The sequence below is a fragment of the Lepisma saccharinum genome, chromosome 8 (genome assembly GCF_977018435.1).
Source record: "Lepisma saccharinum chromosome 8, izLepSacc3.1, whole genome shotgun sequence".
NCBI classification, from domain to species: domain Eukaryota; kingdom Metazoa; phylum Arthropoda; class Insecta; order Zygentoma; family Lepismatidae; genus Lepisma; species Lepisma saccharinum.
Window position 1 is genome coordinate 89,001,014 of NC_139236.1, and position 15,305 is coordinate 89,016,318.

The 15,305-nt window shown below is 36.9% G+C and overlaps 1 protein-coding gene across 1 annotated transcript in view; it reads right to left on the minus strand.

The window, feature by feature from the left end:
• Positions 1 to 329: 329 nt before the first annotated feature.
• LOC145991890 (uncharacterized) overlaps positions 330 to 15,305 on the minus strand; it is a 70,729-nt gene continuing 55,753 nt past the window's right edge. Inside the window, exons 4-5 of the mRNA XM_083127925.1 lie at positions 4,551 to 4,677; positions 330 to 348 (exon numbers count right to left, since the gene is read on the minus strand). Of these exons, the coding sequence (XP_082984051.1) occupies positions 4,645 to 4,677 (33 nt within the window). The 3' untranslated portion in view covers positions 330 to 348; positions 4,551 to 4,644. The remainder of the gene's footprint in view (positions 349 to 4,550; positions 4,678 to 15,305) is intronic.

The window sequence follows — 15,305 nt, forward strand, 5'->3', positions numbered from 1 at the left end:
TTGTTATCCTTAAGAACAAGAATTTCTAAGGACAACATCCCATAGAATGCATTTAATTCAATAGTCTTTACATTGCTGGAACAGAACTCAAAGTTTGTAACTTGAGACAGGCCTTGGAAAATACTTTTCTGTATTGTTTCAATGTTGTTGTTAGAAAAATCCAGTTCTTCGTATCCTCCTGTGAGATTGGGTGGAATATGTTGCAATCCTTTTCTGCTGCAATCTATTATTTCGGTAGAGCATTGGCATTTTTGTGGGCAATTTTCTGTGGCAACACTTGTCAGCAAAGTGATGAGCAACCATATACAAGAGTTGTTTTTGCTTTTTGACATCTATGCATTGATTCACCTGCAAGTAAAGGAACCTCTAAGAAATTGGAATTCATACTTTTTTCTGTACATCATATTTGACCTCTGTTTTCCTCTGTTTTGTCTATAAACTTTTAATCTTAAGTACCATAGTTCAGGTGTATGAAGTTCAAGTTGAATAAAACATAAGATAAATGTAAATGTTAAAATGCATTACCATATTTCTTTAAATCTAAGGTGAATTTTTTTGAAAATTTTAGTCCACATTGAATTCAATGCTGTCTTCATTTCAAGTATATATGCAGAAATACACCACGATTAGGGCTGAGACAATAGCGATGTATTGGTATATGCCAATACCAGTGGTATCAGTATCTGTAAGTATCGGTTGAAATTTTTCCACAGATGCCAGCCAATACCATTGTTTCCTTTCAAAGGTTCATTTACTTTTTCCAACTTACCTTTGGCTTTGAAGAAAAGTGAAAAAAACAAGAATTTGTGCATTTGTTAATTGAATGTGGACTCCAGCAAGTACGTGACAAAGAGCCATATGCAGATAAGACTCATGGTCAAGTATCTTGTAAATCAAGGGTACCGTGAAATTATCCCCACAGGAGTTCCTTTGAAGTCTACCAGGCTTTGATCGTACAGATGTGGCCTCGTGTAATAATAATCCCAATGAGGTCCCTGCAGCCAACGAGGCACCTGGTGTATTGTGGACATCTCTCTCTTTAAGATCCCCTGTAGTCATCGGCCATGTGAGTGGTGGACGTATCTCAGATATAGTACTACGTAGCATATTCCTGGAAATTCTAATACCTGGGCTAATCCCCCTTTTCCTTTCCAACTTTAGACTTTTGTTTGTCCTGACCTGTATAACTGGGTTTCAACAGGCATGTTTTGACACAGGGAACGTGGCAAGGGAATAATTTTCTTTGAACAACAGTTGATTGCACTTACTTTGTGTAGTGATGGGTTTAGATATCCTTCCACGCCAAGGGATAGAACTAAGCATTTAATTTTTGTAGAAATCATTTGCTGAAAGTATATATGTCAAAAGTAAAGTAACCTCGGAATATCACTGTACCGAAGTCAATCACCTGATATAGAAGCAAGAGACTGGTAACATTTAATTCTCTACTTACATTTAATTTATTATTTTTTATTCTCTTTGTTAAAGCACATAAAAGAAATGAAGTAGGTTTCACAAGGTAGTTTTACTGTTACTTTCAGATGTCGTATCCGGGGCTGGTAAATTGCCAATTATTCTTGTATCCACGGATGATTTAATGTTAGTTTGGAAGGAGTGATCCCTTAGTTTTAGAAGAAGTTGAAGGGGCATGATCTCATTTTTCAACATGGGGGGGGGGGGGGGTAAACAGGTTTGTTGTTCCGAAACAAGGATGTATTTCTTTCTGTAAGTGTTGAAACAATAAATTACTTATTTGCGAAGAGCATGCCGTCAAAATTTAGATCTTTTCCTAGTTGTCAGTGCTAACATTAAAGTGATAAAGCCATTCTTCACATTAAGAATCTCAGTAGTTATATTCTATCAACACACACAAATTTTCACTTTCCACGTGAAATGTTTACCTTTTCGTGTTTCAATATCGTGAGTGTGTTTGGTTGTGCTGTCTAAGGCAATAATTTGATACTTACATTTGCATGTTTGAATCCAAAGCAATATGAAACTTTTTTTTCTAGCAAAACCATTATTAACTTTTTGCAATGTGATATCAAAACTGTAGATTGAAAGAATAAAATTGAGAATTTTGCTTAAATCAACTTATAGATGATATTAAATTAAATGCGAGCCTCAGCTACTGGACGGGTCACAGGTGGCAGTGGCAGATAGTGAAACATCCTTCAGATATGAGGGGAGCTGCAAATAAGGGAAAACCCAAATAAGCAGTACTGGATCGAGAAGGCAAGGCTATCAGGGTGTGGAGGGTGTCCAGTGGCATGAACATACTCAGCAAATACCACAGATAGCCATCAACAGCCTTGTGTCATGGCGAATAAACACCGCCATAGAAGTGTTTGCCCCCACTGCCTTGTGGGCCTGGAGGGATCCAGAAAGGCTAAGGGGGTTGGAACCCTGACAGAAAACAAGGGTGTACCCAAGAACCCACAGGTGGCAGCCCCACCACCCAGGTGTAGGCTGTGACAGCTTATTAGCCGACAGCCGAAAACAGACAATTTGAGATAAGAAAGAAGGAAGCCAGACTGAAAATTAGAGATGACGCGAGCTATGAATAGGGACATTGAATATTGGAACACTGACAAGAAGGACTGAAGAAGTTGTGGATCTAAGGGAGAGAAGAGGGATCGACATCTTTGGAACGAGCGAAACAAAATGGAAAGGAAGAGGAGAAATGGAATTGAGGATAGACTATAAACTGTACTGAGCAGGAACTGAAGAGGGCAGACGAAGTGGGGTTGGATTTGTAGTCAGAAGCGGAATAAGTGAGGATGTAGAAATGGTAAATGACAGAATTTTATGAAACTAAAAATGAATGTAAGAGGGAAAGTAATAGAAATAATTCAAGTGTATGCCCCACAAACAGGATGTACAAGGGAGGAGAAAGAAGAAGTCTTTCGGTGATTTATAAACTACGTTCATCACTGCACTCTGCACTCAGTAATGGGTCTCGTCGTTACCTTGTAACCAAGGAGTCCCAGTTTCAATACCTGGTGGAGGCACATCACACTTTAAAGTGTAAGTTTAGTCCCAATTAGCCTTTCTGAGCATAAAGTGGACTTAAAACAACAAATCCACAATGCACTCGGTAAGTAACTCCACATATAAACCATTCCTATCCAGATTGTGTTGTTTTATTAGTTTCTTATAACACCATATTTTTTGGACAATGAGATACAATTTTCTTTTTTCAAAAATACTGTCTGAAATTTAACCCTGTCTTATTGTCTGAATGTCAGTTAGTGCAAGTTGAAGTGAAAACTAGTAAAATCCATTACTTTATGATTTGGCCATTTTGGCAAAAAATGCATGCTCGACCAGCACTTGAACCTGTGTCTCTGGCATACCATACAGTTTCTCTACCAACTAAGCTACCGAGCCAGTCCTGGTTTCACCTGATCTTTCACTCTTGCTGTTTTATTGTGTGGAATTGTTTCTGTCGGTGCTACCAAAACAGGATCTGTTGCCTTTGAAACACTGTAGATGTCGACATTACCTGGTTCCACCCAGTGTAGAGATATGAATTACATCGGCAGCTCAGTTGGTAGAGAAATGGCATGGTATGCCAGAGACCCAGGTTCGAGTCCTGGTTGAGCCTGCATTTTTCACTAAAATTTCTACACAGGAAAATCCAGGTTTTCACGGCAATGTGAGAGACTACGAGTATAAACACCCTTTAAGGAATGTTGTAAACAGGAAACTCTGCTTCTCATATCTCTATTCATTTGTTCTGTTTTGGCTTATCAGTACCGGGCTTACCATAAATGTGTAAGATTGCCAACAGTTTTAAGTGATGTTTAGTGATCAAGCTTTTGGCACTTTGAACTAGAGTAAATTTCTAAGCAATGCTGCCTGTACAGAAGAGATTCTCATACAGTGATGCATTTAAATTAATTGAATATAAAGTGTAATGGTTATTCCTTGTACAGTCATGGATACTGCCGGGTTGTAATGAATACATTAACTTTTAATGGAATTGTTTCAAGCTGGCTTTGTCTGTGACTGTACCAGTAAGGTACTGATATTTTAGATGAAAATATGATAGAGTTGTGGTTCGAAAAATGCAGTAAATGTTTCAAATTCAGTACACGAAATAAACACACACACACACACACACACACACACACACACACACACACACACACACACACACACACACACACACACACACACACACACACACACACACACACACACACACACACACACACACACACACACACACACACACACACACACACACACACACACACACACACACACACACACACACACACACACACACACACACACACACACACACACACACACACACACACACACACACACACACACACACACACACACACACACACACACACACACACACACACACACACACACACACACACACACACACACACACACACACACACACACACACACACACACACACACACACACACACACACACACACACACACACACACACACACACACACACACACACAAAAACTAAATGTGTGTAATGAAAATAAAAGAATCATGGATGTAATACTTACAATTTTTTGATGTGATGTTAAATCTTGGTGTAGTATGAGTTTTTACATGTTCCATCAATTTCCATTGCAAGTAGTAGCCCAGCTTTTGAGTTGATTAGCATATATCTTCTGTATCACAACGCAGAATCTGTTTTCATAAAATGACATAATATTCTTGCGATTAGAAAAAAACAAAAACAAATGTACATTGAATAATATGAACCTTTGTTTGTCTGTTGCTGTGTTTGAAATTAACATAATTTATGCTAACCCTGTATTACACAAAATACTATTTGCTGAAAGATCTGATATTTCAGAGCACAAACAGTATAAAATTATTTTAGTAAAAACTTCACGTGTGTTTATTTACACAATGAAAATTGTGACAAATAAAGTAGGAATAGACTTTTTAATTATTTCTGACCCAGATACTTTTTGTCTATGGAAAAGTTGTAGAGACGCTTGAAAGAACATTTTTGTCAAATGAACCACTTGACTTAGCTATTATAGTTCAGTGGGAAACTATTCACAAAGAACAATATGTAATGGGTGAAGGAACATGTGTTTGTTTATTTTATTTTTTTCTTTGTTTGCATATTTTGTGGCCCAGAAATGCTACAGACTACTGATTCGATACTGGTGCAGTGACTCATTCAGAAATGTTTACTATATGGTTGATCCCACTGTATGGTGACAACAATTCCATGTAACATGTGCAACTGCAACAGTATGTGTTGCATGCACACCACACTTCTTTTTCCAGATTGTAAAACTAGATAATCCGGATTTTTGAGGAATCTGCATTTTGCAAGATAATACATATTTTGCAAAAAATCAGGATTTTGGAAAATATCTGGATTTCAGAAAAAATCTGATTTTGGAGGAAATCTGGATTTTGGAGTAATTCGGATTTCGAGTTAAGTCTCCTGAATCTGATTGCAGACAAGTCCATTTCCATACTGGGAAAAAAATAGCAGTTAAGTAACTGAAAAGTAATGAGATTTTGTGTTGTGGTGGCAACCACATTGTTTGATGTTGGTTTTAGATTCCATATCAGTGATAGCTGTTACACAAGAGTAGAATTTTCATTGATTCGACAATTTTGCACTCAATGCACACCCACTGGAGTACTGCATTGGGCCACTTTTGCTTGCTCAAACTCGATGGAATCTCCCATGCTCGAACGTGATTTACTCGAGTATATAGAATATCAAATATCATTTCAATGTGACAATAATCATACAAATATATATATATATATATACCGTGCGTCCATTTCGATCTGCAGCCGAGAGATCGGGAGAAGCGCGGTGGGCGGTGCTGACGGAGATGCCGACATTTGCGGCCTGAAATGCCCGCTTATTTTTATGGACATATGCAGACATTTATATAAATATTGCAAAACGAGCACTAACCTGTGTTATAAGAGTATGGTTTTAATTTTAGTAGCTTAGTGACTGTATGTGCCGATGATTTTGACACGCCCACCTCTTGTGAAACACGGCGTAGAGGTTTGTTTGGAGAACGTTCTAACGCTGCACCAATATCATCGAGTTTTGCTTCGGTTAGAATCCGTCGTTTTTGCTTAGGTGTTTTAAAATTTAAGGATCCAGTTTCTCGTAATTTAAGGACAAGATGTCTAACCGTATCTCTGTGTGGAGTTGAAACGCATGGGAATTTCTGTACAAATTACCTACACACGTCTCGACACGAGTTTGTTTTCACGTACGTGTCATACATTAAAAAATCTTTGTTCTAACGTGAACCTTGCGGCTGGCATTCAAATCGTCTCACTGACACAACACACATACACACTGTAATAACACAAACAAGTAACTGCAAGTAACCAAGAATAACACTCTTGCGCACAGTACGAAATTAACACGCTCTTGGTTTACATTGCTCGCCACTATATTTACAACTCTGTCTTCATCTAGTCGCGAAGGAACAAAAAACTCGAGCTCGGATATTTCGGATTGCAAGGAAGCTCACGAAAACCATTCACTTTTATCGGTTTCGTCTGCAGCGTAATCCTGATACAGTGTTGCACATTCGAAACCTCCAAACGATTCCCATGGCCACAAAACTCTTTCAAGGATATAAACTTAAACAGGACGTTACTGGTCAAAACTATGATTAAAATGCTTTATTATCTGTGGCTCTTAACATCGTTTCTATAGCGTATTTATTTGTGTATATAAGAGCAGAACTTGGATAAATTACAGAAGAACTTTTGCGTGTTATAACACAGGTTAGTGCTCGTTTTGCAATATTTATATAAATGTCTGCATATGTCTATAAAAATAAGCGGGCATTACAGGCCGCAAATGTCGGCATCTCCGTCAGCGCCGCCCGCCACGCTTCTCCCGATCTCTCAGCTGCAGATCGAAATGGACGCACGGTGTATATATATATATATATATATATATATATATATATAAAATTCGTGCTGGTAGTTTCAGCCCATAATCATCTATTCATTTTCATATATTGCTATGTATTGGTAAGATAGACTAAATTACATTTTAACATGGAGATGATGACTATGTTCACTTTAGTTTCAATTTCACTGCGTTTTACACTTCGCGAAGCCCACTTGAAGGCCCACTACCACAGATAAATTACGGTTGTATGTGAACTACTGGGCTTCGAGCGTATACTGATAGTTTGCCTGTTTGAGCATTATTTGCTCAAGCAAATTCCGTAAGCCATCTAGAGTCAGCAAAAAAGCCTTGATGCAGCACTAACACACACCATCTGATGCCAAAACAATATCATCACTTGCACCTACTTCTTTACCCAGAGCTCAAACAATGGAATTCTATACAACTAATTTTTCTTTCTGCTTTCGACGAAACTGTTCATGCTCTCATATGTCATATGTACAAACATTCAGATTGCGTGTAATTGTTGCGGAACTGATACCAACTTTGTGTTAAGCTATGCCAATTATTGTTGGCCAAAAGAGAATACATATAAAAGGTGGCGCAAGAGTCGTCATCCTATTTGAACTGACCTTTATTTTGGCATCTAGTTGTTTATATCAGTAGTGTTTTGTCAGTTAAATAGAAGATACTCACGAAATTTATTGTGTGTGAAAATTAATAAGTGTACCCCACAAGAACGTGGAAAAATTGCGACAATATTTTTAAGGAATAATCTATCTGTAATCTTGACACAATGAGAATTTAGATGATACTTTCCCAATCGTCCCCAGATTTGACCGCTCCAGATTTTTTTCCTTTGGGGATATTTGAAGTCATTGGTTTATGTGAATAAGCTAAGCCAGAGATGTTACAGCAACTAAAGGACAATATTCAGCTTCCCTGCAGATTTCCAACACCATGGAAAATGCAATAAAAAGAGACCAAATTTGCATCAATTCAAATGGTGGCTATTTATTGGATGTTATCTTTAAAAATTGAGGACATAAATCTTACAAGTATCGATAAAAGTTTAACACAAATAAACCTAATTTGTTTAATGTAAACCCCAAGCTATAGGCTAAGAAAATCAGCTGATAACTTTTCCGCCACCTTGTACAAGTACTGATAAATGTAATGCAATCAGCTCATTGAAGAAGGGAAATCCACTGTATTGCTAAGCACGGCCAGCTTCTATATAATTTTGTTAATAAAATATTAAAACAGGAAGACAGGGTGGAACAGTTTTACAAAGCTCTACTCCGAGAATGCCATAAAATAGGTTTAAGTGAAAACTTGCAGAGGTTGAAAGGGAGAAAGAATGGTTTAATCAGGAAAGCGATTTATCTGAAGGCATGATTTGTTATAATTGTGTACAATTATATAGTAAGATTGTTTCTTATTGACTTATTCTACAATCTTGTATATTTATTTTCCTCATATATTTATATATAACTATATTTGTTTCAAGTCTGCTTTATTGTGGGACTGCAGGTACTGTTTAAAAATATGGAAACTATCTTTTTTCCACAGAGAATCGAACTTATGATTTCATAATTATAAATTTTTTGCGATTACGTAAGTCTATTAAACTATTGTTAATATCTAGACAACAGTGAAAGAAAACTACATAAAAATTCATGTCAGTGCTCTAGATGGAATTCTAAGCGTATGTAATTTTTCATATTTTGAAATATCCAAGAGGTTTTTTGAATGGAGAGGAAAATTTGAAAAAAAATCACCCATTCGCATGCCAAAGGTCCAGCCAAGCCTTAAGGCTTGTGGAGCAGGTGGAGTGTTTTCATCAGGATATAAATGAAATTGAGAGCAATACCAGATTAGTTGGGACACCTCAATGTTAGCAGACTACTATTAGTTTCTCTACAGGGAGGTAAAGAGCTCATCATACAAAAAGAAGTAAGTCCATAGGAGTCAACTTCCAAATGTAATATGTAGGATTTTTTGTTATTCCCATATACAATATTGTTTATACCTTTGCTCCATGATTACAAAGAAACTACTTATTCTTCTTCTAATGTCCTTTAATCCTTTAAGAATATTATACTGTACAATATCATATTTAAGGTAAGAAAGCTTGAAGGATATGTTGTCAGTTTGGTGTACATGCTGTATATGGTAGTGATTTTCGGACCACACTGTATATCTAAAAACTGTGAGGTGGTACACAATTTTGGATAGCGTTTCTGAAATCTGCACATATGAGTTAGTGAAGAAGACCATTTTGTTTCTGATGCAGAGAAAAAGTTAAAACTTGTTACACAGTGTAATCAATTGACCAATGGGTGTGTGAGTGCAAAGGGAGGTGGGGTGCAGATTGAACCATCTCTTCACACATTATGCACATGCCCAACATTTGTATTGTTTTAGGAATCTAATTGGGAGATTGTGTACGTACCTGATGTTGTGTACCTCAAGCCTTCAACACTTTATCTTATGTTCTGCAGAATTGTTATCATGTGAAAGATAAGAGGACTTCAAATATGATCAACTTTATTGATTTTTGCTTTATCTTGAATTTTGCACGTTATAGATGTATTTCTGCGAAAGAAATATACTTATTTATAGCATATATTAAGTAGAAGGAAATTTATTTTCTTAAATTATTTCCTTCTAATCAGGGGCATACCTAGTTTATGGCATGCATTGTATGAGCCCTGGTGTCACTTTAAAGGGTTACTACTGAGCAGTTTTATTAACAAAGCTGTATTTTTATCATTATGAGTAATATTAGAACCAATGATGAATTGTTATTTATTTTAGAGCATGAACTCAAAAAGCAAGACTTGACAAAGTAATGACTATTATTTTTAAAATGTGGCTTACATTTTCTTTCTTTTTTAGTGGTTTCATCCTAGTTTCCCAGGACTTTTTCAGGCTTATACCAAGATAAACTCACACACTACACACAACCTCACATGGTACTGCACCAGACCACTTTTGCTCACTCAAACTCGTTCGAATCTCCCACGCTCGTTCGTACCGCACTCGTAACGGAATGATTGACAACGTCCCATATTTCAGAGCCTAATAAGCAGCACTATCAACCTAAAACCCATACATGGAAGGAAACCACTCTATGCAATTACAATTCTAAATCCGTATATTATTATGTAAGACTCATATACAGTACATATGAAAGTACGCAATATCTACAGACTGAAACATAAAACGGATACACATGCTTAAGCAATTACAAATATCATATCACAGTGCAAGAATGACAGTATTTTCTACGTGTACATCATTGTTCACTTACCGAAAAGGATAATCATATTCTGTGAAATAATAAAATGCAGTTATAACATTCAATTGAATGTTATTTTAATGTGACAATAAGTGCAGAAGCATAAAATGTCAGTCTAGGCAGTTTCAGCCCATAATCATCTATTTCATTATCACATATCTCGGTAAGATATACAAAACTGCATTTTATCATGGAGATGATGATGACTATGATCAGTTATTTTCCAATTTCACTTCGTCTTTTACTTCACGATCCATACCACTACCATAGACAAATTATGGAAATATGTCTACTAATAGAGTTCGAGTGTATTTCGCTCGAGCAGAAGACTTATCAATTCTGTATGCCATCTAGCGTTACCTGTGCCGCTCGAACTAGAAATGCTAATTTCAGCATACTATTGTTCACTCTACACTTCTAAGGAAATGAATAATTTGTCTCCTTATTTCTTCCTAGGCAAACTGTTTTTTCCACCTTGCAGGTGTCATAGTTGGCTGTTTCTCCCCTCCCCTCCATCCTGTGACCTACTCTTTTTGTCTTCTCTCCCCCCCTCCTTCTGGTGGCACTAACCTTCCCTTTCTCGTTTAGCTGGTCTGGCAAGTTGAAATCTTCCACTTTTGTACAGAAAATTGACCATCGATGCTGGCTCTGAAAACCTAACCAACTTAATAAAACATTTAGAAAAAAACAACATAAATTCTATTTATTGTGAATCTTTGTCTTAAGAAGACCCTGTTAGAGGGTGGAAATGTTACGTTCTTAGTGTATATATTTTTTATACAATAAATTTTGCCATGGTCAGCATTTGATTGTTTTAATAACATGGAAACAAGGCTTAACAGTGTTACCATAACCAACTTAGCGTACACATGCTTTTTTATTAGTTAAACCCATTTCGTTCCAATTTCCCCTTCAGTTTTGTTCATTTTCTCTCCCCTGTTTATGCAGATGTTCTTGGCATCTGCCACTTTTCTCTCTATTTGACTTTCCCTCCACTGTTTCATTTGTATTTTCTTAAACCTGTGCCAATATGTCAACATATGCTTGCTCAATGCTGTTCTTGGATCTTCCATCTTGTTCTCTCCATCTTTCTCGTATGCTTTTCTTTGTCTCCTATTATCTTGCCATCTCTCCTTTTGCATCCTATCTCTTTGGGTTGATATCGCTTATTTATTCTCTTTATTGCTTTCTAATCTCTGACTGTGGACTAAGTTCTTTCATTTCTTGGATATTCTTTCTTATCCATTCTTTTCTCTTTTCTCTTACATAAATTATTTGCCTGTTGCCTTAGTTCTTTGTATTTGTTACAATTACTTCTTATTTCTCTTTGCAGCATCTTCATGCTTGCAGCATTTTTTTTGGTTAATTATTTGCTGACATTCTTTATCAAATCACTCTTTCTTCCTTGATGTTTTCTCTTTGCCTATTACTTCTTTTGCAGGTTCTGTTAACACTTTTATAATTCTTTTCCACTTCCCTTCTATTGTTTCTTCTTGAATATTTTGTTGTAACTTATTTTTAATTGCTGTTTGATAATTCATCTTATTTTCTTGATTGTCAAGTTTTGTATAGTTCCATTTTGTTCTTCGTATGTTCTGTTTGGTTGGGTTATTGCTTAATCTTGCTTTTAGTTTAATTTTTACAAAAAAAATGGTCTGAATCACAATTTGGTCCTCTTTGGCTTCTTCCATCTATGATTGTTGAGGAGTGTCTCTTATCTATTAAAACATGATCTATTTGATTTACTGTATCATCATCATTGTCTGGTGATTTCCATGTGCCCAAATGTATCTTCTTATGTGGAAAGTAGGTGCTTTTAATTACCAACCTATTTCTTATTGCGAATTGTGTTAGATTTGAATTTGAACTTAAAATTTTGGGTGCGTCAGAGCTAAGGCTATTTTGCACCCGTCACATTATTCGGGGTCCAGCCCCTTATCGTTACACATAACAACTCTAACGTTGCATAACTAAAATCATAAAATATTCTGACTTTCGTTAAAAGCTGATTTGATTTGATTTGAATTTAAAATTTTGGGTTCGTCAGCACTAAGGCTATTTTACACCCGTCACGGGGTCCACCCCAGTTACCCGGTACCCTCCATATCTGGAGAACGTTCCCTTATCCGCCACCTACGGAGGCACCCGATGGGGGACTAGCAACCCTGCATGGGCTGTGATTTATTATTATGGCATAAAAATCTGATTCTGTAACTAGTTTACTCATCATTGAGAAATTGAAACTTGGAAATTTATTGGAGTATATTTCTTGTAGGATAATGCATGTTTGCATGTGTTAGCTTTCATTATCAGAGAAAATCACACAAAATCATTAATAATACACTTTACATTTTTATTCAGGTGTTCATGTGTTATTTGTGCCTCCCCGATGCCGTAATTGTAACGTCATAGCCTTGTAATCAAGGAGTCTCAGGTTCGATACTTGGTGGAGGCACAGGGTGGTTCGTATCCCACTTTAAACTGTAGTCCCACTTAGCCTATCTGTGCATAAAGTGGGCTTGATAATAACCCACAGCTCTACAGCCCGTGAGGGCCTTGGCTTACCTACCGACTGCTGGTCTCCTTCCCACACTGTTCCTCTGTCACCTGTTGTAGTGTGGAGATCTTAGACCAGTATTGGGGTGACGGGTGGTCAGCCCGTCGAACCCCCAGCCATTGTAGGTCTTCTCGACTGGGTTACCGCTCACTCATTCGGAGCTTCTCAATTTCCTCACGATGGTGGGTTGCCACCGGCCCTATACGTAGGCCGAATAAATTCCGACCAGAGCCGGATTCGAACCTACGCCGTCCTGCAGCGAACGATCTCAAGGTGAGTGAACGCCTTAACCCGCTCGGCTACGGAGGAGGACATAAAGTGGGCTTAAAGAAACAAATACTCAAATTCATGTGTTATTTTTTTTAAAATCCTGTAAACCTGCATAGAAGTAAATTATCCTCTCAGTATGGCCTAAAATCTTTAGGAATGTGCTGCCATATTCTTAGATTCAAGATGCCATCAAATGCAGCTTAAATATTGCTTCATCTTTTTATAAACGGAAAAGATCTTCCAATTTAAGGTGCAGAGGTGTACTTATCGGTAATTTTTAGAACAAAACTACCATAATAAAATTTCGTTAACTGTGATTTTTATCAATTCCGGTGTTTTGGTAAAACATCAAGGGAAAAAAACATGATCATTGAAATTGGTAAATACACTATTCTATATTACGCTAATGCCATGGTAGCCTATATTTATATGTGTTTGCTTGGATTCAAGATGACATCAAATCCAAGGCACACCTTAATTTTAAACATGCAACCCTCCCCCCAAATAAAAAAGGTAATTCGAAGAAATATAATATATTTATGACAATTCTCTGAATGTTAGTGACAATGGTTCAACATTAGCATAATGTTATTTGGACATTATCCGTTGTCCTGTGCTTTAGAATAAGTATAGTTTGAAGCACTAGAAATGGATAATGTCCAATTAACATTGCATGCTAATATATTTATGCCCTAATGTACACAATCATTATTTTTTTGCAATAAAGTTTTCTTCACCATAGATTGTTGACCTTATAGGGAAATAAAACCTAAATTGCACATATATATTTTTATTCAAAAGAATAAATAACAATTTCCAGTCTTATTCTTTGTTTCAAGGCACATTCATGACAAACCACATGTCTTCCTTTACTTAAACAACATATTTTGAAGAAGAGTGGAGAAAGGCAAAGAAAGTTTATTTTGCATCACCAGTACAAGCATTATTTTTATGAACAATATCTGGTCAATTATTTAAAAAAACAGTTTTTGTACCATGTTGCCAAAATATTACTTACATATAAAATCTATAAGTATTTTTATGATCACCAGATGACTAGATTGGATCATAGATTATAATCTAATCTATGAGAGAAATAACCAGTATCAATGTGCTAAAAAAATGCTTTGAAGATAACTGTAAATCAGTAGCATATTCTGAAAAACTGCAACAATTCTTACTTACTTTACATATATGTATTACAATATAATAGTAGAAAAAAAAACAGTATGTCAAGTTTTCCTGCACTTTACAGGCCCTGAAAGGCTACAGTTGATTGATGTAAACAATGTAAACCATGTAAAATTTCTAGGGTTGATCATCGATGATAAATTAAATTGAGCATGTCATACTGACTACATCTGTGATAAACTCACCAAAAATCTTTATCTATCACAATATAATATCAAGGAAATCAATATGAATCTTTATTATGGTCTTATTTATCCTCATGTACATACAAAAAGAGTATTCACACTACACAGTGGCACAGAAACGGGGGATACAGGGGTACATTGTACCCCCCCAAAATTTTTGAAGGGGGTACTAAATCCATAAATCTGATTGTACCCCCCAAGATAATTTGACCATGCAAGATGCTTATGTTAAAATAACCTATTTTCAATTCAATCATGCAACGTCCTGCTCGAGAAAGGTGCCTACTACACCTACACGAGTACGTCAGCTGGATGCAAGTCTACTAGCTTGGCAACGACCAATCAGTTTTACCCATTATGCTAACCTTTTTCTCCAGGGGTGGCATGAGAGACTATTTCACTCAGGGTTCGGGAAAAAGTACACTGTCTAAAGTTAGAGAAAGTTTAATGACTATAGCTGGATACACTGTAAACGTTGTAAGTTTAGCACACGCCCGCATAGGATATTACACTCACTGGCCTATGCACTGCCACACAATGGGGAAAGAATGGCTTCTGCAACTGTTGCAAACTGAGAACAGAAACACTGCTGCTGCTGCCCTCTGCTGTCGAAAATGTAGTTCCAACTCGTTAGGAATGTGCTGTCCTTGTGCCGGCTTCTGTAGCTGAAGGCTTTTTACAGGGAACTGTTGGCTTTTGGGGAAGAAGGGGCATCTATTAAGGTCACCCTCACGATAACAGGAGTATTTTATCTGACCTGTAATTTTACCTTCTGGGTGGTTGCCTAGAAACCCAACTCCACATTACGCTGGCAGGGTGCCGCAGGTTGATAGGGGAGAAAGCAGAGCGGGGCCTCTCACTCTAAAGTGGAGTTTATCTCTCTCG